General features: G+C 38.8%; 1 protein-coding gene across 20 annotated transcripts in view; it reads left to right on the forward strand.

Annotated features, from left to right (window-relative positions):
• Mbd5 (methyl-CpG binding domain protein 5) overlaps positions 1 to 25,944 on the forward strand; it is a 348,936-nt gene that overhangs the window by 299,972 nt on the left and 23,020 nt on the right. For 17 of the 20 annotated variants that reach the window (XM_085681158.2, XM_085681157.2, XM_085681167.2 and 14 more), the window contains 4 exons: positions 2,166 to 2,213; positions 7,115 to 8,140; positions 9,781 to 9,992; positions 13,677 to 14,885. In XM_085681158.2, coding sequence (XP_085537284.1) covers positions 2,166 to 2,213; positions 7,115 to 8,140; positions 9,781 to 9,992; positions 13,677 to 14,885 — 2,495 coding nt within the window. The remainder of the gene's footprint in view (positions 1 to 2,165; positions 2,214 to 7,114; positions 8,141 to 9,780; positions 9,993 to 13,676; positions 14,886 to 25,944) is intronic. The other 3 variants (XM_085681174.2, XM_048425726.3, XM_085681176.2) reach the window with 3 other exon arrangements.

Raw genomic sequence — 25,944 nt, forward strand, 5'->3', positions numbered from 1 at the left:
GTGAAATCATGAGACCACAAAAAACTACTTCGTGTAGAAGACTATGATGTATTTAAGTTTTAGCTCTATGTGTTTATTTATTCTCATAACATGCCAGTCTAAAGCAAAGAAAAGTTACACCCTGCATTTCCAGAGGAAATAAATGCAGACAGGCAGAGATGACAATGTTGAAGAGACAGGTCCCTGAGAAGGTGGCAGGGGCACCATGACAGTTGTTTCTGTTGAATGCATTTCATACTAAGTTTTTAAAGCCTATATTTTCTTCCCCTTATGATGCATGTGATCTGCAAGTTTAAAGTGCTCTGTGATCTTGTTATTTAGTCAGACAACCAGATTGAAAATCTATACTTAGTTAAATTTTTGCAGAATGAACCCTTCTTTGTTGAAAGATGTTTTTATTATAGGTGTTGTCTCGGTCCTTGAGAAGGTCTCCTTATACCAGGGCTACACCACTTGTTTTGTTTACATATTATAGGTTTAATGTTTTCTTGTATATAAAAGGAGTTAAAGTATGTTTTTACGTAAAACATTAAGTCTATGTAATTAAGAGTGATAACAAAACTCGGAGTGATATGATGTTTGCTGATTCAATTATCTATTTTGTACCTTTAAAGAAATAAATTGTTCTAGTGTTCTAGTTGGAAGAAATTTATTCCATTGTAATATATTAAGCTCTCTTATACAGCTGTCAACTTTCAATTCTTTAGGAGATACCTAAGCTATTATTTACTAAAAACTATTCCAAAAACATCTAAAAAGAATCCAGATTCTGGGAACTAGTATCAACCCTACAAAAACTCGACTTATGAAAAATAATGCTAAAATACATTCCAATCAAAGTAAATTTTATTTCCACATTCATGTAGTACTAAATAATTCAAAATTGTAAGGATCTTGCATTCTATGAATCTAGCAGTATCAGTGCCAGCCAAGCAACGAGTAAGAGTTGCTTTTTATTATTAGGCTTCTTACAAATTCAAAGTAAAAACTCACATGTTACAAACTAGACGTGAAACCAAAAATAGAAATCCCAAAGAGCTGCTGAAAGACTCCTGAGGTTGGAAGTGCTCCCGGGAGAAGCACCCATGGGCACAGGTATGCACATTCATCAGGCAACTTGGGTGTGGAGCTCCTAGGAAGCCCAACTCTACAGGAATGCTTTCAGGCTTCAGTCTACAAATTGTCTGCTCCCTAGAGCACACCTCAGATGCCTGACCCTAGCCTGCCAGATGACTCAGCAGGTCAGAGTGCTTGCTGCCAAACCTGGCCATCTGAGTTGGATCCCCAGGACCCACATGGTAGGAGGAGAGAACCCACTCTTGCACATTGTCCACTGATCTTGTGTCCACCATGACATCTATTCACACACAAACACCCAGTTACGGTTTTCAGGCTTCCGGCATTACAGCCCCCTAACCACGTCACTGTATAACAGTGTTCTTAATGAGAACACTGAGGTTTGCTTTCAGCCTCACTCCATCCTGCCTCCATCCTCCACATAAACATTTAGCCACCATCACTACACACTGAGATGTTTGTAGCACCCACTAACACTGATGTTTATAAGCTATCAGAAACAGTTTTCAAAATAACACTACAGTGTTCTCCAGATTTCCTATTTTACTTGTCAAAATACTAGGTGGAGCATAATAAATTGATTTCTGTAGTTCATTGGCATATCACAATGGTTTTAGAATATTCATGATGTAATTCAGTGTTTATTGAGTTAGGCACTGTTTTACAGCTTCAGATAAAACAGGATATAATAGGATACGAAATTGACTATAGTAAAAATCCAGCATTGTCTGTTAAAATGAAACTTCTAGTTGGTAATTAATGGTGCATTTTAACTCACTCATGCATGGTCAGAAAACAAATCCTACCAGAGATTTAACCACCTTTTTCAAGTCTTGCTATCACACAACTACTCTATTTACCCAAAAACAAATGAGCTTTGCCACTTGAGTAGCCTGACATTTTCCAAGCATTTTAAAAGTAATTGCAATAGGTTCTGGGTGTTACAAAAGGAAACAGACTGGGCCTGTATATAGCTCAGGGGAAGAAGTGCTAGCTTAGCATGCTTGAGGCCCTAGCTCCGTTCCCAGCACCACAGAGGAAGACTGGATGGAGAGACATAATCTAATCACACGGTCTGTTTTCTTTAGCTGTCTCATTTCATCATCGTCCAGAAACTGATCTTAACATCCCGAGATGTAAGTCATGTCTCTTTCTGCTCTCCTTTCCCTTCTCCAGCATTTTAACCCTCCAAGGCCAAGAGTGTTCCCCGGGATCCTGCAATTGCTGTCTTCCCCTTCTCCATCTTCAGTGTGCTTTTATTTGGGGTCCCTTTCTCCCTTGTGGGGGAAAAAAAAACCCATAGCCCAAGGTCCCATCCTCTGTTTGCCTATTCCTTAGACACTAATGTCAAGAATCTGTTCTAGAACCTAAAGCAGAAGGGTGGAGTTGATGTGTTTCTGTAAATGCACATTACTGTGGCTGTTGCTGAGGCTTGAAAATGTTTATAAGGCTTTACTGGATTACCTATACTTCTCATAAAAGTTCTCTTTCAACTTATTATGTTATTATTATTAAAAATCAGCCCTTTAAATCTAAAAGACTTTTTTTCATATTTCAGTGGAACTGAGAAGTAAATTATTAAACTCACTAGGCCATGATATTTTATCTCTGGAAGGATTTATTTTTATTAAGGATTACTTCTGACTCTATGCAATGAAAGTACTGTTAGCAAAGTAAATGATAAAGGTCAAACAGTGAAGGAATATTTTTCATAAGACTTACTCCTTAAGCTCTGAGTTGCATGGATAAAAAGTCAGTATTTGGCCATTTAAGTTTCGAAAGTTCTTAGCACAAAATAATGCTTATTCAAAATTGGAGATAAGTGAACCAAGTTTCTGACATTTTTAAACACTTTATTGATCTGCTTTCTTTTACACTTGTACTAGTATTAGTAGTAGTAGTAATATTAAGTCATACAAGAGTTGATCACAATGTGAACTTCTGTCCAGAAACGTTGTTGACCAGTGAGATAAATCTGGAGGCAGAAACAGTTCTAAAACTAAAACAAATTAAGCATCTCAAGAACTAAATTAGTAAGAAGAAATAATTTTTGATGCTGTTGGTATTTGCACACCCTGTACTCACGCGTGTGAGTTGTGTGTGCAGAAGGTGTCTGTGCAGTGTTCATTTCCTCACCACGGTGGACTGCCCACCACTGCAGGTCTAGGCTGGAGATCTGGCAACACCTGAGTGCTTCCCTCTTACTTTGAAAATAACAAAAAGAAATTGTCACTTCATAGCGATTGCCACAAAATAATCTTATTTTTCCTTATTAATTAAATCACTAGAATTTGCTAACTTCTTCCAAATTCCCTCATGCCTTTTGATTATTGATAATGTTTGATAAAATTTTCACCATTAAGAAAAAAACCTGCTTTAACAGACACTTTCCTTACTTACTTTAACTGAATATACGGTTCAAAGAATATTACAGTTAGTGATTCAGAAATAAGTGTTCTCCAGACTGCCCTCTAATATAAAACTCCATGCAAATTCAGGGCTCTCCTTGAGCAACTCTATGCATTAATGAATGACTGTAGGACTGTTCTTTGAGGTGGATGTTCCCTACTGTGAGGTGACTTTTAACTTCTTGAGCTCCTTGGGAGCTTTCTAAAGTGATTTGTCATTCTCAAGCCACCTCCTATGTAGTGTTCCCTGTCTCCTGGCTCGGGACCAGTAAATTAGAAAGTCAGTCTTCACCTCCCCCGTGTCTGCTTTGTTGTTAATTCCCTTATAGACATGAGTGCAAATATTAGGGTCTCGGTGGATTCATTCAGCCAACAAATGCTTTTTTAATCTAACCATGTGTCATGGCTATTACATCTTTAAAATACAGAGAGAAATAAGAAATGATACTTGTCTTTAATGGTTTAAAAATATGTATTCAAATATATTTACTGCTTGTGTAAACTGGCAGGTTTAACCATGGGCTGAGAGAGTCAGAGCATATAAAAGCCAAACACATTTCAGATATGTTTGTGCTTGTAAAACACAAGACTCATTATCCTTCATCTGCCTTACTTTCTGTATTTTAAAAAATTATTTTGCTTCTACTTAGAACCATTTTTATCTCTTTCATCTCTCAAATGCATGATAAAATGTATAGTTTTCTCATTTGGCCATTTTCTCAGACACCATCAGTTTTATAATTGTCCCGGTTGTATATGTCTGTATAGTTGTTACAGGCCTAGTGTTGCAGTCTCATCGTCCTCGCTTGTCAATATGTAACAAGACATTCAAAAATTCCTACCTTGTAATTACATATTTGAGGAGGGGGAAGATTAGGAAATTCCTGCATTTGCCACTTTGCCTAAACTCTGACTTTCTTCAAGGAGAAGGGCAGCATTTTTAAACATCTGTCACTATTTCAATCCTATTCTCCAGCAGAATGTATCTGTTGAACTGACTTGTTAGAAATTGGAGAATATTAAAGTGTGTGTGTGTGTGTGTGTGTGTGTGTATGTGTCCACATCTTGCCTTTATAAAGCTTATAGACTCATCCTTTCTTGTTGGCAGGGAAAAAAAAAAAAACACAGTGACTGTGCTTTTAATTATAATTTCTCAAGAATATTTAGATGGAGAGCTTTTAAAATAGTGCTATCCCCAAATGACTACTTCTTTGAATCATAAATATGGATGCTTCTCAGTGGCAAATTAAAATAATAAAAAGTAATCTCTAAGGAAAACCATCATCTACAAAAGCCTTGCTACATATATACTTAATATTTTGAAAATATAATCTGCATGTGGTCAGAAGAACAGCAAGTTCCACATTTAAGTATGTCATTATTGTTTAGCAGGTAGAAAAATTGACAGTGATACTGATTCCTAGTAAATAAGACTCCCTGGCTCATTTAAAAGAAGCCTTCCAGATGCAAATGATGAATCGTATGTATGGAAATGACAATTTTAAGAAGCAATGAAATATTTAAGGTGTTGATTGTTTTGTGAAAAAAAAATCTGAATTAATATTTAAATAGTTGTATACCGTGTGCCTACTTCAGCATTCCGAATGTCTTCTTACCCTAATCTCTGTGAACATGTTGTTATTTCATGATAATATTTCATAAATATTTATATATGTTCAAGAAGGTTTTTTTTTAAATCTCAGCCTTTAAATAGAACCCTGAAATTTTTGAAAAAAAAATTAGACTATGACAGATAGGAAGGCAGAAGCCATTGTTGCAGCAGCAAGGTGGTGTTGGTAGTGGTAGCTTGAGTTTCCACTCTTAGTACCTTACCACCACTCTGCTGATGTCAGGGATAACGGCAACAAAACCCCTTTTATTCCTGTAGACTTGTCATCTGACCAGCTCTTTTTACCTGTGTCTGACTTTCGTAGCAATCATAACAATGATGTAAATTTTTCTATGAACACTTTGAAATAAATTTCCTCAGGAAAAATTTAGTGGTAGCTGGATGTGGTGGTATGTGCCTAGAATCCTAGTATCCACAAGCTGAGATAGGAGGACCACAATTGTGAGGCCATCTGCGCAGCTTGCGAATACCCTATCTCAAAATAAGAAAACTCGGTGGTATAGTTCTGGGATTTGAGTGTTTAGGTTTAATCACACACACACACAAGCACACACAAATCAAGGTGTATGAGAAAATGCTCACCACTGTGTTAATATGTGATGATAGAGATCAACATATAAATGCTACATTTCATCAGCATGGCTTGATAAATGTATTCATTTTATATACTACATAGTTTTTAAGCATGACTAAAAATATATAAAAATTATATAAAAATATATAAATAAGTATATAAATATGTATACTTATATATATACTTATATATACTTATAATATATATACATATGTATAAATACATAAAAAGTATATAAAATAATTAGGTTATTTCATTTGATTAAAACAAAAATACCATATTTTTACTATTGTGCAGTTATGGAAACATTCATATACACTTTCAGAATGACAGATTATTAATCATTATTTTTGCTATTAAAAATAATGATAGTGTGTTGGTGAGAAATATATACCATTTAAAGGAATATAAATTGAATATATATTGATATATATATGAGGGAAGGTTGACAATATATATAAAAACTTTTGAGACTTAGAAAATTACATGTTCAAGAATGTATCCTTAGAAATAATTATGTAGCCCAGTGTGGTGACTTACAACTTTAATCCCAGCACTTGGGAGGCAGACACTCTGTGAGTTTGAGGTCAACCTGGTATATATAAAGAGTTTCAGGTCAGGCAGGGCTACACAATGAAGCCATGTCTTTAAAAAATAATAGATAATTGAAAAGATACATTGATAATATTTATTTATTGAAGTGTGACCATTAATCTCAACGTTTTGCAAAATAATGAAAAGCAAAAATGTTCATGATACTAAATAGTAAATTATCATATACTAATGCATGAAACTAGTAAATGATTCAGTATATATCAACTAACAAGAGAAGGGCATTCCCTAAATTGCTAAATAAAAAGTTAAAACTATAGCACAGTTGTTTTGTTGTGAAGTTACATGGTTTGTGTGTGTGTGTGTATGTGTGTGTGCACATGTGTGTACATGTATCTGAATATATATATATATACATACTAGTATGAAAAATCAGAAAGCTATGAACTAAGATGTTTGATGTTTTGTATTTTGATTGTATTTGTATATAGGTTATTTTATTATCTGCTTCGTTTCATGTACATCTATTTTGTTCATTAAAGGAAAGTACTACTCTTAGAAATAAGGCCAAATACTTTTTTTAATTGAAAAGGTATGATTTTGAAGAAAAAGGAAGCTTTGGTACCAAACCGAAAGGATGAACTGTAACATCCTTGCCCAGCGTCACTTGGGGAGTAATGAACTGAAGCCTACTTGCTTTTCGGTATACTTATCTTCCAAAGTCAGTTAAATTCCATTAATAGATGTCAAATCATCTACGATACAATTAATCTACTACAATGAAATAAGTAGAGCAACTGAAATGCACCTTAGGAAGCTTTATGGGTAGTCTTACTGCCCATAACTAACAGCTGTTTCTTCTTCTCATTCCAGGTGCTCCAAGCCTCCCATCTTCCATAGCTAGAGCTGGCAGCAACCACCCTGCCATCACAAAGACAACATCTGTTCTCCAAGATGGAGTCATTGTCACCACCGCAGCTGGAAACCCACTGCAGAGTCAGCTGCCCATTGGGAGCGATTTTCCTTTTGTTGGCCAGGAGCATGCCCTTCATTTTCCATCCAACAGCACTTCAAACAACCATCTTCCACACCCCTTGAACCCCAGCCTCCTCAGTTCTCTACCTATCTCTTTGCCAGTGAATCAACAGCATCTCCTAAACCAGAATCTATTAAATATCCTCCAGCCTTCAGCAGGAGAAGGCAAGTCTGAGATCAACCTCCACCCTTTAGGTTTTCTCAACCCGAATGTAAATGCTGCTTTAGCTTTTCTCTCCGGTGACATGGATGGGCAGGTATTGCAGCCTGTTCACGTTCAGCTTTTAGCAGCCCTGCTTCAGAACCAAGCACAAGCAGCTGCCATGCTCCCCCTGCCATCTCTCAATCTGACCATCTCAGATCTTTTGCAACAGCAAAATACCCCTTTACCCTTATTAACACAGATGACAGCCCCAACAGACCGTTTGCCAAGCAATCAGTCAGACAACAGCCGAGCTGAGACCCTTTTAACCAGCCCCCTGGGAAACCCTTTACCAAGCTTTACAGGCAGTGACACTACTTTTAGCCCCCTGCTCCTCCCAGCTGCCACTGGGGCCTCGGGATTAATGGCCTTGAATCCCCAGCTGTTGGGAGGTGTCCTGAACTCAGCATCCGCCAACACCGCTAATCATCCAGAGGTTTCCATAGCAACCTCCTCCCAGGCAACCACTACCACAACCACTACATCATCCGCAGTGGCAGCACTGACTGTCTCAACACTTGGTGGGACAGCAGTGGTGTCAATGGCAGAAACATTGCTGAACATATCTAATAGTGCTGGGGATCTACCTGGTCCAGCTAAACTCAACAGTAACTCTGTGATGCCACAGCTACTTAACCCTCTACTGGGGACAGGTCTGCTTGGTAAGTTAAAATTTTTTCACAAATTTTTTTTTTTAAGAAACGTTTTTCTAATTCTCTTTTCTCCTTTTTAAAACTCCATTTTGTCACACTATTTTTAAAAATGTTTTTATTATGTCACAGCTTCTTTAAGGAATTAAATATAACAATGCCCACACAAAACTAGCTAAACAAACATGAAGTGGCTTTTTCCTTTTCTCCGATTCTAGCATTACTAAATACCGCTGTAATCTGCTTTCTGTTCTAATTCTGATGCCGCCTAACCCTAACCTTACCCATCATTCTCTTCAGGCAAGAGCAGTCTGCCTCTTCTAAAGAACCTTTATCTCTGTTTTAGTTGGTGTGGCATCACAGGGTTGGTATGAGCAGCTGCACTAGAATGGGAACCATTTGAGGAGAGCTTCCAGATGAACCCTGAGAAGCCAAACTAAAAAGGCGAGGCATCAAAATACTCCAAGCTGAAGTTTCCCCCCAATCAAGGAAACCGTCCCTCTGAATAACACTAGATTTCCTCATGATTGTTATCTTTATAATTATGTATTTGTGCCATAAAACAAAGTCATCCACATAGATTAGCCTTTCAAAAACAGAACTTGGAAAAATGTCAAGTATTTAAATGATGGGTTTAGGTAACAACCGAGGGAGGGAGTGCAGAGAGTGCCCGCGAAGCCCAGAAACAGAAACAAGTGTCCACGATGGTACTGAAAGCATCTCGACACACTACGGAACTCATTACTCAGATTGCGATATTTTATGGAAACGTTTGTAATACAGCACAGTTAGTTTTATATAGACTTAAATAGTTGTAGTTAAACCACTCAAAACCATAATAGACATATATATCTCAAGTTACAAAACTGTTCTCAAAAGAATTTTAACAATTTAAAACAGTTCTGAATTTCAAATAAAATTATAACCAGCTATTAATGCTATCCATTGATGACATTGATTTTAAAATCTTTAGAACAACTACAACAATGAATACTTTTGGATTGTTAGGTTTCTTTAAAGTTTTAATTTTAGCTGACTAACATTTTACTGCAAAACAAAATGCATTTTTTAAATTTATTTTGGTTTTTCAGGACAGGGTTTCTCTTGTTGTTTTGAAGCCTGTCCTGGAACTAGCTCTTTTAGACCAGGCGGACCTCGAGCTCACTGAGATCCACCTGCCTGTGCCTCCCAAGTGCTGGATTAAAGGTGTGTGCCACCACCCCCTGGTTCAAAATGCATACTTCTAAACGAAGGAGCTAATTTTATTTGGTGGTATTTATTGATGAGTGTGACTTAAGACTGAAATTTTATAAATGAGACTATCTCATACCCACTCTTTGTTTCCATTTAGTCAACTCCGTAGGCTTGTTCAGGAAATCTTCACCTTTAATGTAGTTGTTCTAATGATAGATGTAGGGAGCCATCTAACTCGGAACTTAACGTTAAGAACTAAGTAACCTTTATGTGTACAAAGCTAATCATGCAGATAAAACTAAATGCTAAAGGTACTCTTATGGCCAAGCGAGGCTCAAATAAGTGATCGAATAGCCTAGCTTTTAGTTTTTGTTTCAGGAGGTCTCACGTGCAAAAAATAAGCACAAGATCTCTGGAGAGACGTGCTGACTGACACTTCCTGTCTCCCGAAACTGCAGGTGATCTGTCGTCAATAAGCAGCTCTTTGAATAACCACCAACTGAGTCACCTGCAGTCGCTGCTGAACAGCAGCCAGATGTTTCCTCCAAGTCAGCCGCAGCAGCAGCACCTCCTCCAGGGACACCAGAACCTCCAGGCCTTCCAAGGACAGCCCACAGTCCCCTGCCCAGCTAACAGTAACCCCATGGCTTGTCTGTTTCAGAACTTCCAGGTACTTTGCTTCCACGTGTGACTTCAGCTGAAAACAATGTCTGGTTTTATTGAAATAACTAGAAGGAATGAAAGAATGGGTTAGGCCCTTCCGAGTCTATTGGCAGCTATTTAGTAATGTTGAGTATTGTTAAGCTTTCCAATCTTTTGTGTAAATATAATTTTATTTTGTATAAAGCAGTACTCGTTTTGGAATTTTGAGTCATACCTGGTAGTTGTGCCCTCCTGTGCCCTTTTGTGCCATATACCCACATTGCTGTCATGATTAGAGCCCATTTCCTTCGACACTAGTGTAGTCTCAGCACACTCCATCCTTCTGGTTAGGCCATGAGGTCTGCTGCTTCTACCAAGATGCAAAATATATTAAAGAATATATAGAAAAAGTAATATTATATAAATGTGAAAATAAAATATACACGATTTAAAAAAAATCAAGGCTAGAGCTTACTGTGTAGCATAGCTAGCCAGTCTTGAATTAGCACCTCCTTCTCAGACACCCTCACGCTGGGCTTACAGGCATCCACCATCACAGACTATAAATAGTAAAACAGAAAAGGCTCCTTAATCAAGACATAAAACCAGACGGTCAATAGAAAAATGTGTAACCAATACAAAAAAAAAATAATTTCTATATGATCAAAGATATTGTAAAGTTAGAAAAGAACCAAATGTCAGGAAAATACACTTAATGCATTGCCACGTAATTGACACATCCTATAAGCGCCTCCTATAAACCAAGAAGAAAAAAGAACAACTGACTAGAAAAATAAGAAATAAATATAAACAGATAATTCACATAAAATGAAATATGAATTATTAATAAACATGAAAATAAGTGTTTTAGTGTGTGTGTGTGTGTCAGAGTGACGGTACCCTCTGCTGGTCAAGGTATAAAGAAATCCTCCCTTTCGTTGTTTGTCCGTCCGAACGCTGGATAAGCTTTGTTAGTCTGTTCTTTCTTTTGTGATGGATCAAACTTTGCTTGGGAATTACTCTGTCACTGAACTGCATATTCAGCCTGGCTCATTTCTTCTAGAGGATAATTTGGTAGTTTACTAAGTTTTAAAGCACATTTGTATATATGTATATATGTGTATATTCGCACATATGTCCAGTAGCCCAGATATTCAATTCACATGTGTTGACTTAAGAAAAATTTTCAAATTTGAACAAAGGACCACATAACAAAACATCCATTACAACATGGAGTCAGAAATTGAAAACCACTTAGGTATTTATCAATCAAAAATAAGTATGTTATATAATGGCCATCAATAAAAGATTAAAAGATTTGGTAGGCTTATCCAAGATGCAGAGACCTGCAAGTCAACAGATTCTATCCCTGTAGTATCCCTGTAGTATTGGCAGAAGAATGGTGCAGTACATCTCTACATATATTGAAAGGGTAGGGAGGAAAGGAAGGGGAGAAATTAGATATTTACCTATATGCTTTAATATTTTTGAGTGTTAGCCAGGCTGTACTATACAGCACTGGTCTCCTCTGAGAAAGGAATTAAGATTGGAGTTAGATAGAAAAGTGTTGATCTAGGTAAAGAGTGGTGATGAACACATCTTTCACCAATAATGAAATATTTACATACTTGTAATAAATTAACGCATAGTAGAATATGTCACCAAGAAACAAGCTAATACCTGAAGCCAGCTCGTTAGACATGAACCAGCCATTAAGACAGGAGAGTGACTCTGTAGAATGCAACTTACGGGGGAGTGGTGGAAGATTACAGTGGTTAGAATAATGAATGGGACCTTGAGAAATACAAAATGAGTTATTGCTTCAAAAACCAAACTATGAAGAGCAAGAGACCTGGGGTACTGCTCCAAGGGGAACATCAGACTGAGCGCTAACTTTCTCAATGTGAGACATGCACATGATCATATGCTGAAAGGAAGAGCCAAGAAAAGTGCATGGGGGTAAACACGAAGAGAAAAGGGCAAGATCCCTGAGACTTGGAGAGCTTCCTCTGTAGAGTAGATGGGGAACTAGACAAGATCCCTGAGACGTGGAGAGCTTCCCCCAAAGAGCAGATGAGGAACTGGACAAGATCTGAGAAAGGGAGGACAAAATCCCTGAGACGGGGAGAGCTTCCCCCATAGACCAGATGGGAAACTGGACAAGATCTGAGGAAGGCATAACTGCTGGGAAATGGGTCAACAAATACTGGAGTGTAGCACATCTTTCCGTGAACTCCATTTCTCTGGTAAGTAGGACCATCTACCGAGAATAGGCTGAGAGATGTTATGACAACCGACTTGAAGACATAGAAGATTTGAATAGTTGAGAAAATGATATCTGACTGGAAGATCATAAGAATGAAGCATCACCAACAGACCATAGTGCAGGCTAGAAACCATAAATTTCTATTCATAAAATACTTTACCTTCCTGTGGATAGAGAAAGAACTTAAGTTAAAATGATCCAAGATTTAGGTTTTATCTGGCAAGGTTTTATAGATGGGGATGGTAACACAAGAGTAGCAAATGGGCTGTTGAGTCCTAGGTGCCAGTTTAGTAAGGAAGCAGGCAGAGACTAGAAGGGCAGTCACTGAGCCTGGGCTCAGCAGAAATTCTGTGGGTCAGAGGGACTCAAGGTGGTAACACTAATTCTTATGTGGTGTTAGTGAAATTAGAAAAACCACGGGAATTTTTTTCAAACTGCAGTAATGCTTACTGTATAGAAATTCTCTCCCCTTCCTCTTCCTGAGAATCACTCTATAGACAGCCAGCGTCCTTTTTGGCAGCATGACCTGATAAGGTTGAGGAGCAGGAATTCCTACACCATCTGAAGACTTGAAGAAATACCATGTGTGGCTGGGGAGATGGCTTAGAGTGGGTAAAGGTCTCACGGGCCTGGCTACCTGAGTTCAGTCCCCAGAATCAAATAAAGCTAAGAGGAAAGAAACCACTCCATAAAAACTGTCCTCTGACCTCAATACATGAGCCATAGCATGTGTGCCCACATACATCATGTGCAAAATAATGAATGAATAAATAAATAAATTCTAATATGTAATATCATCAAAGTAATACATTGTTAGAAAAGAAATTTATTTTTATTTTATCTTATATTTTACTTAGTTAAAGGTAATCATTAGTTATCAATCATTTTCAAAATTTGGCTTGTTTGATCGTCTGCAGCTTGGATCTCAAGTTTCCAACACCCATAAGACCATCCCGCAAGCGGTGTCGTCACTGGAAACACCTTTTGTCCACCACCTCAAGTTCCATTTTCCTAGAAAATGTTTGGCAATGACGTTTAAAAGAGATCTGTTGCATTATTTCAACTAAAGAAATGACCCAAATATAAAAATATAATCAGCCAGGCAGTGGTGGCGCACGCCTTTAGTCCCAGCACTCGGAAGGCAGAGGCAGGAGGATCTCTGTGAATTCGAGGCCAGCCTGGTCTACAAGAGCTAGCTCCAGGTCAGGCTCCAAAGCTACAGAGAAACCCTGTCTCGAAAAACCAAAAATAAAAATAAAAATACATTTAAAAAATGAAAAAATATGTAATCAATGTGTAAGGTTTTCTATATAGAATGATTTTCACTTTCATTTTTATTCTTATTCTTTGTACTTCCTTGGTTTGTCTTTTGGTAAATCTTGAAATTATGACCTTCTTCTTTAAAGTCTTTAAATTTTTCTCCTCTCTCCCTCCTACTTATTTAAGGTGAGGATGCAAGGAGATGCAGCTCTTCTAAATAAAAGAATAAGCACTCAGCCAGGACTCACAGCACTTCCTGAGAACCCAAACACTGCACTTCCACATTTCCAAGATGCACCTTGTGAACTGCAGCCAAGGATTGACCCATCTCTTGGTCAGCCGATGAAGGACGGCCTCGTTATGGGTGGCCAAGGTGATGCCTCCGTAGATGCCATTTACAAAGCAGTTGTGGATGCGGCCAGCAAAGGAATGCAGGTTGTCATCACCACTGCTGTCAACAGTACAACTCAGATCAGCCCTGTTCCGGCTCTGAGTGCCATGAGTGCCTTCACCGCCTCTATTGGTGACCCGTTAAACCTGTCCAGTGCTGTAAGTGCGGTCATTCATGGGCGGAGCATGGGAGGAGTGGATCATGATGGCAGGCTGAGAAATGCAAGAGGGACACGGCTACCCAAGAGTATAGACCATGGGAAAAACTCCAGCGACGGAGATGGGTATGAGTATTTCAAGTCAGCAAGTTGCCACACATCCAGAAAACAATGGGATGGGGAGCAAAGTCCCAGAGGGGAGCGTAACAGGTGGAAATATGAGGAATTTTTAGATCATCCAGGCCATATCCACAGTAGTCCTTGTCATGAAAGGCCCAACAATGTCTCTACACTGCCATTTCTAGCTGGGGAACAGCACCCAATACTGTTACCACCAAGAAACTGTCAAGGGGATAAAATTCTGGAGGAAAATTTCAGGTATAACAACTACAAAAGAACTATGATGGGTTTTAAGGAGAGACTGGAGAACACTGTGGAGAGATGTACGCACATTAATGGAAACAGACCTCGGCAGAGTCGGGGCTTTGGAGAGCTGCTAGGCACTGCTAAACAAGACCTAGTCCTAGAGGGGCAGTCTCCAGGTTCTTCGAATAGTTTGGAAAGTTCTCTGGTCAAAGACTACATCCATTACAATGGAGACTTTAATGCCAAAAGCATGAATGGGTGTGTGCCTAGTCCCTCAGATGCTAAAAGCATTAGTAGTGAAGATGACCTAAGGAATCCAGACTCCCCCTCTTCACATGAATTGATACACTATAGACCAAGGACGTTCAACGTTGGTGACTTGGTCTGGGGCCAAATCAAAGGACTGACTTCCTGGCCTGGAAAATTCATAAGAGAAGACGACGTTCACAACTCATGCCAACAAAGCCCCGAGGAAGGGAAGGTATACCAATCTTTATCCATTGTCAAATACTAACCTTTGTTCAAATATCAATTATTCTGTTTTGTTATCATCACTTTGGATTCTTTGGATTTGATTTTAAGATTCTTCATGACTCATTGAGGTCTCACAAGCTTCTGGAGCATAAAATGAAGAGGGGATGGTTATAGTCACCAAGGTGTCATGTTGACAAGGGGTGAGTCATGAAAACCTTACAGACCCACTAGGCTCAGGGTGCCTCTAACCCTCAACCGGATTTCTACAATCCTGTTAGTTCCATCTTCCTTCCCTGTGTTTATGTTGTTTTTTATTCAGTAGAGGGAGGCAAGGGGCAGTGACTGGGGAAAATATGGCAGAGGAAGGGGTACTCCCATGTAGCAAGGTATGCCAGCAGACCGCTTTCCTCCCCGTGCTTACATGTACATCCAGAGGTGGGGCATTGGTAAAATCTGGGTAAAGCCGAAACCATTACAGAAACCAGCCAGTAACATCTGAGTTCTTTTCAGAGAAAGTTCTGGGTATTTCTAGCATGTGGATATGCTTGCATCAATAGACTGTGTTTACTTAACACAACCTGACCATATAAATTAAATGAAAATGTATCCATGAACCTTCTAACTTAAAAGAAATCAGTAGGAGTGTCTGCCCTCTCTTACAATTGCTAAAATTGCCTGCAAGAAGCATGCAGAATGTTTAAAGTAAATAGAAACATTTTTACTGGACCAGAAGGAGAAAATCATGCCCAATTCCCTCATATGAAGAAACAGAATTTCTCATCTTCTTAGCTAATAAAAATCACTCTTACAGGCATACGTTGCTCTCTTAAAGAGGGTATTGTGCAACGCTATTTCAACTCTGCTCAGACTTAAGCTGGCACTTAGATTTAATGGCAGGAAACCAAGAGCATTTTGCCTGTACAATAAAAGGACTGTCTTACGTCAAGGGGCCGGGGCTCCTCAGGCTCATGCTTATAATGCCTAATATATACTTGTCACAGTACACTTTGAGCCTGATGTTTCTACTTTTGATAAGAAAATGAATTCCATACTGCTATTCACAAAACATTTTATTCTTGGTATTCTCTTAGGCCTGCCAGCCAAGCATTTGTTAGGTTGGTAAACCTAAATATTTTTGACAGTTTGTTCAAGAAATAATTAGAAACAGCAAAAATGGGCTCTTATATATGAAACTGCTCTGAATACAAAATAGAGTCACGAAAATGCTTTACAATTTCTGTGTGAATGAACCAAGACTGTTGAAGTGTCATTTTATAAAAATATATACTTAAAGAAAAATTACCACCCTCCCCAAACATTGTTCTTGCCCCAGTCTGAATCTAGATGCCATTGTATGCTCTCACAAGATAAAGGCATGCATTGTTGCGTATCTAAGTCTGTATGGTGTACATGTGAGTTTTCATGCATGTAGGTACAATGTATGGGTGCATATGCGCATGTATGTGTGTGCCTGGGGAGACCCTGGAGGTCCCAGGTTGATGTCAAGTGTCTTCCTCAATCTCTGCTTACTGTACATTTTGAGGCAGTGTCTCTCACTGAGTCTGGCTCCTTTGATTCAACTAGCCGGGCACAGTCAGGCTATAAGTGGGTTATAAGTGAGCCACCATACCTTGCTGGCTTTTACATTGAGATCCAAACTCAAGTTGTCATACTTGGGAAGCAAACATGTTACCTACAAAGACATCTCCTCAAGCCCAAAATCATATTCTTTTAACACATTTTGCATTAAACACCAGTCTGAATCTCCCGATTTATGTGTGCTTAAATACTCTTTTTTTCTATTTTTATTTATTTATTTAATCTCTTTTACATTCAGATTGCATTTTCCCTTCCTCCTCTCCTCCCAGCCCCTCCCCTCCAACCTCACACCCCAATCTACTCCTCCTCCATTTCCCTTTAGAAAAGGACAGGCCTCCGTAGATATCAACCAGCCATGCTATATCAAGTTACAGTAAGACTAGATACCTTCTTTCCTACAAAGGATGGGCAAAGCAATCTAGCCAGAGGAATGGGTCCTAAAATCAGACAACAGATCCAGAGACAGCCCCTGCTCCCACTGTTAAAATTCCCACAAGAAGACCAAACCACACAACTGTAACATACATGCAGAGGACTTAGGTCAGTCTCATGCAGGCTTCCTGGTTGTGGATTCAGTCTCTGTGAGCCCAGGTTAGTTGATTCTGTAGGTTTTCTTGTGGTGTCCTTGACCCCTCCTTTCCTGTCTTCTGCAGGATTCCCCAAGATCTGCCTAATGCTTGGCTGTGGGTCTGTTTCCATCAGTTACTGAGTTAAGCCTCTCTGATGACAGTTGGTCTAGGCACCAATCTATGAGTGTGGCAGAATATCATTAGGAATTATTTCATTAACTTCCCTACCCAGTTGTGCTAGATTCTGTCCTGGGTCTCTGGGCTATCCTGCCTCTAGGTCCTGGCCTTCAGGGTCGAGCTCCCTCTCATGGTATGGGTCTCAGACTGGACCAGTCACTGATTGGTCATTTCCACAATTTCTGCACCACCTTTACCCTAGCACATCTTGTAGGCAGGACAAATTGTAGGTCAGAGGTTGGTGGCTGGGTTGCTATCCCAATTCCTCCACTGGAAATCTTGCCTGATTACAGGAGATGGCCAGTTCAGGGTCTGTCTAAAACCAGTTGGGCCGTGGTGATGCACACCTTTCATCCCAGCACTCAGGACGCAGAGGTAGGCAGTGTGAGTTCGAGGTCAGCCTGATCTACAGAGATTCAGGACAGGCTACACAACACAGTGAAACCCTGTCTCAAAAATCTCCCCCCACAAAGGAAAAAAACCTTTTATATCAAGATGCATGAAAAGTAATTTTAATAATTCAAAATGTATAACTTAAAGCATACATTATGGTGAGAAAACAAAATATATGTAATGAAATATTAATGATAATACATGAAATATTTACCTATTATTAAAATGTAAGGTACAAGGCTAACAAAATAGCTTAACAGAGAAAGGCATTTGCTTCCAAGCCTGACCACCTGAATTTGATCCCCAGGACCCACCCATGTGATGAGAGGCGAGAACTGAATCCTCCAGGTGTCTTTGAACCTTCACATGTACGTGTGCTCACACACACACATACATAGATACATGTAATGTTAAATTATAAAGCAAAATACACAGCCATAAAAGCTCTAAGCTACTTAGCATTTTTTTTAAAAAACATGTGGTCTTTTCAAGACCCATATCGCTTTTGTACATAAAAAGCAAAGTACTTATTTTGTTAGACTTATTTTTCTTGAGTATTTCAAAAAACAAAGGGCTTCCTCACCGTGTTTAATGATACCCACTTTTCTCATTTCCTTGAGATCCAAAAAGACTATCAGAATTCAAGCCAGGTGTTTTTCACCTTAGTGTGGAGTATTAATGACCCTGGTTTATCGAGGAAAGATTAAAATATATTCCGTACCTGAGTACAGCCAAGAGAAAGATCTCTAGGAGGACAATTTTTAGATTTGTCCTTTTATCCAAGTGAATTAATTATGATAATGAGTTTATTTACATAGGACCCCTCAGCAGTATTGGATAGATAAAGCCTTGAATGCTAATAAACAGGCCTCTGCTTTTAAAAAGGTTTCCTTCTGTGTGCTGAGTGTTCAACACTTATTAAAGTCTAGGTCTGTTACAGCAAAATCTTATTAGTTCCAGTAGGCTGCTGTGGACTGCAGGGCCACCTTTCTTGCTGTTTACCTTTAGGGTGAGCCAAACAACTCTCGTACATATTGTCACTTTAAGCCTTCCTAGCCTTTGATACTATTCGTATGTACAACAAAGTAAATTAATCCAAGATCCTGTCAGATCCTACCAGATAAAGCTCTGATCACTCAAGTTTTTAAAATAGTTTTGTTACCCTCCCAACTCCATCCCACAATTATTTTTTCCCGTTATAATCTTCGTTCTCAGCAACCACTCAAAATTCTTTCGACAAATGCAAGTTAGAAAAATAAATAATCATAGGATCACAAAAAACCAAACTGGATACCTCTCCTGTCTCCCTGTTGCATGGAAGAACTTTCAGTACGGGTTAGAGCGCTTGTGTTGACCAATCGCTAAGTTTAGTAGAATGGCAATCGCTCTAGAAAATAACGCGTGTTTAGTTTAGTCTGTTAGAAGGGCACTTTTAAAGTTTGGTCTTGTGTAATAGGTAGCAGAAGACTGGTAATGCAGGAGATAGGCTACATTCTGAGCAGTTTGTTAAGAAACCATGGAACAGTACAGTGGAGAGAACCTGAAAGCTTTGGGCACTCTGACAGGAGCCTGTCCCAGTACTACCCCACAGTTAAGTGGCCCTGCATGTGTGTAATAACCCCAAGGGCTGGGTCTCCTCTAGTGGGAACAGTAATTCCTACCCAAAATGGTGTTTCAAGTGTTTAATGAGATTTCTTTAAGTTCTCAAAACAGAAGAAGCCCCGGTAAAGATTAGCCTATTTTCCCTTTAAAACAATGATATTAATTTGGATTCCACCGTCACTGAATTGAGGTAGTAGATCTTAGTTATTGTTGACTTGTTATCTTGTGCATAGAAATTTCCTCACCAGGTTGAGAGTAAAAGATTCATAGAGAATATACTCAACAAGTAAAATAGTGTGTTATGGTTTTATGAATGCTATCACATAGCATACAAATTGTATATCTGTATGTCAATCAGTGTTAGCTGTTAATTTCAAGAACGGTTATACCAGCAACATTTTAGAATACTTTTTTGAGTGAAATTGACAACCTCTCGATTATTTCTAAAAGTTATCAACTTAGACTTTCGTCCTCTATCTCCCGGTCCCCAGCCCCTGACAATGAACTGGTGGAGATTTTTAATAATGTGTAAAAGAAACCAAATATGCCTCAGCTGTGTGTGGCCGCACGGGGATGGGTGTTCTGCTTGTAGACACGATTCAAAGAGCCCTGTCTCCCTTTCCCTTTGGTTCATTTGTAATGGCACATGCTTTGAGAGACAGTGAGAACTGCTGGAAGTATACCCAGGCAAGATTCTTTCCAAACCATGGCGTTTGTCTTCTGTGGCTTGGCAGACAGGGTGAGACCTCAGGTTACTGAGCTCCATCATATGCCCGTGGCCACACAGATGCACCTTGAATCTGCGCATAACAGTAGAGGCTTCTTGGAAAGACGGATAGCTACTCTGGTCATCACACAGATCTTCCACAATGTGCTAAGGTTTTTTTTTTTTTTTAACTTATGCAACTCTGAGGGAAAGTGGTTATACTTACGTGATTATTAAATTTTTAGTTTTCAAGTAAAGTGCACATTTTCAGTGCATTTCATAACTTCACTTTAAAAAATATTGTTAGCAACTTGACAAGTTCATATGTGTATAATGCATTTTAATTATTCTACCCCCATTCTCTCTTATCACCCTTGCTCCTCCCTCCCCACCAGCAACTTTCCTACATCCATGTCGTCTGGGTTTGCTTTGTGACCCGTTTAGTTTAACCAGGAACACCTGTGTGGGCATTGTATCGAGAGTATCTATTGGAGACTGTGGTGATCATTTGTGGGCACACACTGAAGGCAAGGAGTCTCCCTCTTGATGAATCTTTCAGTAACAAATAGTTCAGCAGTGAGGGGTGGGGCCGCCAGAGCTCCTCCTCCAACTCACTTTGGTGGGCCTGTTATTGTGCAGAAAAGGGGCAGGCGTTCACAGTGACTGTGAGGTCACTATAAAGAGGGAATTCTTTTGTCTTGCTCAGATGACATTTCTCATCTCTCTCTTTACCTTCCAGTTCTTTCTACACTCTTACACGATGTATTCTGGTCCTTAGAGGGGATCATATAGATGTCTTATTTATGCCTGAACACCCAAGCTATCCCATATTATCAGCACCTTGTACACTCAGGAGTCACTACATTGAAACAAGAGGATTCTCTGATGAAGTAGCATTTGTCTAGAAATATAAACATAAATATTTAGAAAGCGATTTAACACTATGCCAATCTAACTAAACAGCAATATTGAGTTCACCCTGAGGCCTTTGATTCACCCCCACCATGATTTTTTTTCTGAATTTACTATACTAGGAACAAGTTCAGTCCTGTGGAGTGCACCCCAAATCCAATTAGGGAATTGTAGTTTGTTATCCCTATAACTGTGATGCTGCTATTTCAAAAGTGAATAAATCTCTAGGAGGTTTTTGTTGTAATTCATAAGGTTCACAGATGGATGAGATGGTTGATCCCTTTTCTCCCCTAGAAGTGTGTAGCACCTTCCAACATATGAAAATTAGCCATGAATGAGGAAACTTCCAGTTCAATTACAGCAAGATTTCTCATGTAACTAAGGTGTTTGGCATACTCAGCACTAGGACCTTATCATCTAGTTCTGGTGAGCAAACAAGGAATGGCAATATCCTGCATTGTCCTGGGCACGTCTGACTCCTTCCTGACCAATAACTCATAGGAGTTATGAGGAGACCTCATAAGGAGGTCTCTTAGCTACTTTTTCATTTCTGTGAGACATGATAACCAAAGCAATTTATAAAAGAAAGCATTTAATTTGAAGACTTGCTTACAGTTCAGGCAGTGAGTCTGTGACCGTCATGGGGAAGAGCATGGCAGCAGGCAGGCAGTCACGGCACTGGGGCAGCAGCTAAGAGCTCACATCATGATCCACAAGCATGAGGCAGAGAGAGGGAGAGAGAGAAAGAGAGAGAGAGAGAGAGAGAGAGAGAGCGCACTAACTGGAAATGGTGTGGGCTCTTGAAATGTCAAAGCCCATCCCCAATGACACACCTTCTCCAACAAGGCCACACCTCCTAATATTGCCCAAACAGTTCTACTCTTGGGAATAAGCATTCAAATATATGAAAATATATAGGTACCATTCTCATTCCAACAACGAGAAAGCACTGTTCTTTAATAGTCTGTGGCTTAAAGGAACAGCTGTCTCCAGCCATACAGTATGTTTTCCATCCAATTCTTTCATGAATATAAATGTGGTGGGGGGTTAGGGATTTATTTCAGGTAGATAGTAATAGTATTATTCCTTATGAGGTTGTCTTTTTCATTTTCTCATACAATATGATCTGAACACAGTTTCTCCTGATTGGACCCCTCCAAGTTCTTTCCCAGCTCCTCTGCCATCTGGATCCACTCCCTTTCTGACTCTCCTTAGGAAAGAACAGGCTTACAGAAAATAGCAACAAAACGTAACAAAATAAAATATAATAAGATAAAATGAAAACTGTCATATAGTAGTTGGACAAGAAAGCCAACAGAAAAATAAAAGAGCCCCAAGTGAAGGCACAAGAATCAGAGACCCACTGGTTCACACACTCAGGAGTCTTATAAAGTACTTCACTGAAAACTATAATAAATATTCAAAGAACCTAGTGCAGACCATGTAGGCCCCATGCCTGCTGTCTCTGTGAGTTCATATGACCTATGTTCAGTTGTTTTAAAGGCCCGTGTTCTCCTGGAGTCCTTCTTTCCTTTTGTCTCCCCCACTCCTTCCGCCTCCCCTTCCACAGGGTTCTCTGAGCTCTGAGGGAAGGGATTTGATGGAGACATCTCATTTAGACCTGTGTATTCCAAGGTCTGTGTTTGCGTATGTGTGTGAGTGCATGTGTGGTGTGTGTGTGTGTGTGTGTGTGTGTGTGTGTGTGTGTGTGTGTGTAATACCTGGCTATGGGTCTCTCTTATTTGTTCTTGTCTGCTTCAGGAGGACGCCTCTCTGATGATGACTAACTAAGGCAATGATCATATTTACCTTTCTGGGTCTGGGTCACTTCACTCAGGATGATTTTTTTTCTAGTTATGTCTATTTGCCCACAGATTTCATGATGTCAATTTTTAAGAGATGAGTAATACTCCATTGTGTAAATGTACCACTTTTTCTTTATCTGTTCTTCTGTCAAGAGATATCTAGGTTGCTCCCAATTTCTTACTATTATGAATGGATCAACGATGAACATAGTTGAGCAAGTGTCCTTCTGGTAGGATGAAGCATCCTTTGGGAATATGCCCAAGAGTGGAATATGTCACATCTTGAGGTAGATTGATTCCCATATTTCTGAGGAACTACCATACTGATTTCCACAGTTGGCTGTATAACTTTGTCCCCTCACCATAAATGGAACAGTGTTCCCTTTGCTCCACATCCTTGCCGGCATGAGCTGTCACTTGGATTTTTGATCTAAGCCATTCTGACAAGTGTAAGATAGAATCTCAAATTAGTTTTAATTTGATGTTGAACATTTCTTTATTTTCAGCCTTTTGATTTACTTGAGAATTCTCTGGGTGGGGGGCTATACCAAGTTTTTTGACTTCTTTATATGTTTTGGATATTCACCCTTTATCATATGTGGAGTTGGTAAAAATATTTTCCTATTCTGTAGGCTGCCACTTTGTCTGAACAACAGGGTCCTTTGCCGTACAGAAGCTTTTTAGTTTCATGATGTCCATTTATTAATTGTTGATCTTAGTGACTTCATTAACAGTGTTCTGTTCAGAAAGTCTTCTCCTATATCAGTGAGTTTAAGGCTATTCCACACCTTCTCTTCTCTCAGGTTCAATATATCAGATTTTATGTTGAGGTCTTTGATCCATTGGGAGTGGAGTTTTGTACAGAGTAATAAGTATGGATCTATTTGCATTTATCTATACGCAACAATACAGTTTGGCCAGCACCATTTGTTGGAGACACTCTTTTCCTGTGTGTATTTCTGACTTCTTTATCAAAAACAGGTGTCTATAGTGTATGGGTTTATATCTGGGTCTTCAATTCAATTCCAGTGATCAATATGACTGTTTCTATGCCAATACCTTGCTGTTTTTATCATTATAACTTTGTAATATAACTTCAGATGAGGAATGGTGAAACCTCCCACAGTTCTTTTATTGTTCAAGATTATTTTAGCCATCCTGGGTTGGTTTTTGTTTTTGTTACTGTTTCTATAGAAATCTGAAAATTTTCTTTCACAATATGTGAAGGATTGTGTTGCAGATTTGATGGGTATTGCATTGAACCAGTAAATTGCTTTTGATAGGATGGCCATTTTTACTCTACTAATCCTACCAATCCATCTTCTGATATCTTCTTCAATTTCTTCAGATCCTTAAAGTTTTATGATACAAGTCTTTCAGTTGCTTGGTTAGAGTTACTCGAAGATATTTGATACTATTTGTGATATTTGTGGCTATTGTGAAGAGTGTTGTCTTCCTGATTTCTTTCTTATACCATTCGTCGTTTGTATATAGACCTGATTTTTGTGAGTTAATTTTGTATCCTGATACTTTTCTGAAAGTGTTTATTAGCTGTAGATGTTCCCTGGTAGAATCTTTAAGGATACTTACGTATACTATCATATCATCTACAAATAATGATACTTTGACTTCTTCCTTTCCAATTTGTATCCCCCTGATCTTCTTCAGTTGTCTTATCTCTCTAGCTAAGACTTCAAGAACTTAACTCAATGGGTATGAGAGACTGGACAACCTTGTATTGTTCCTGATTTTAGTGGAATTGCTTTGTATTTCTCTCCGTTTAAATTGATGTTAGCTATTTGCTTACTATAAACTACCTTTATTATGTTGTATCCCTAATCTCTCCAGGACTTTTATCATGAAGGGGTATTAAATTTTGTCAAAGGCCTTTTCTGCATGTAATGATATGATCATGTTATTTTTATTTCAGTTTGTTTAAATAAGTGGATTATATTTATGATTTTTCATATATTAAGGCATCCCTGAATCTCTGGGATGAAGCCAACTTGATCATGGTAAATGATCTTTTTGTTGTGTTCTTGGATTCAGTTTGCATGTATTTTATTGAGTATTTTTACATCTATGTTCATAAGTAAAATTCATCTGCAATTCTCTTTCTTTGTTATGTCTTTGGGTATCAGGGCAACTGTGGACACATAAAATTAATTGGGCAATGTTCATTCTGTTTCTATTTTGTGAAATAATTTAAGGAATTTTGGTGTTGACTCTTCTTTAAAAGTCTGATGGAATTCTGTGCTAAAACCATCTGTCCCTAGGCTTTGTTTGTTGGGAGACTTTCTATTTCCTTAGAAGTTATAGATCTATTTAAATTGTTTATGTGGTCTTGATTTAACTTTGATAAATGGTACCAATCGAGAAAATTATCCATTTCTTTTGGTCTTTCCAATTGGACGGGGGGAGTAACAGGTTTTTAAAGTGTGTCCTCTGTATTTCCTCAGTGTCTGTTGTTATATCCTCATTTTCATTTCTGGTTATGATTATTTGGATATTCTCTCTCCTTCTATTTAATTTTGATAAGAGACTGTTCATCTTACTGATTTTATCAAAGAACCATTGATTCTTTGAATAGTTCTCTTTGTTTCTATTTTTTTATTTCAACCCTACGTTAGATTATTTCTTGCCATCTACTCCTTTTGTATTTCATCTTTGTTCTAGAGCTTTCAGGTGTGATATTAAAGTTGCTAGTATGAGATTTCTCCAGTTTTTATTTTATTCAGGCACTTAGTCCTCTGAACTTGCCTCTTAGCATTTTCATTGTGCCCCATAAGTTTGAGTGTGTTATGCATTCAATTTCATTGAATTCTAGAAGTCCTTGATTTTATTTCTCTCTTGACATGGTTTCCATTCAGTAGAGATTTGTTCAGTCTCCATGAGTTTGTTTCTGTGGCTGATGATATCCAGCTTTAATCTAGGCATCTGGGATTGGGATGATTATAGTTTTGGGGGATGATATCTGGTTTTGTCTCTGTTGGGTGAGTGTTTTGTTCCTGCATTTCTGCTTCCTCACTGGAGTTTAGGAGAGTGTGCTAGCTATTTGTTGCCTGGTAGGAAATTTTCTGTGGACCTGTTTCCCTGGCCAGTTCAGCTGGTGTGTTCCCAGAGTATGTATGCTGGTGTTTGAGGCTGGGATACTGGGATCAGTTGGGGGAAGGAAGATTGGAGATCTTTGTGATCCATTCGGAATGAGGGTAGAGAGGAATGGGAGACCACAGCAGGTTTCCAGCTACAGAGCTGGGGATGAGACTGGGGAGATTCTATCTGGGGGAGCAGAAGGAGAAGTGT

The sequence above is a fragment of the Myodes glareolus genome, chromosome 21 (assembly GCF_982192425.1).
Source record: "Myodes glareolus chromosome 21, mMyoGla1.1, whole genome shotgun sequence".
Taxonomy (NCBI): Eukaryota; Metazoa; Chordata; class Mammalia; order Rodentia; family Cricetidae; genus Myodes; species Myodes glareolus.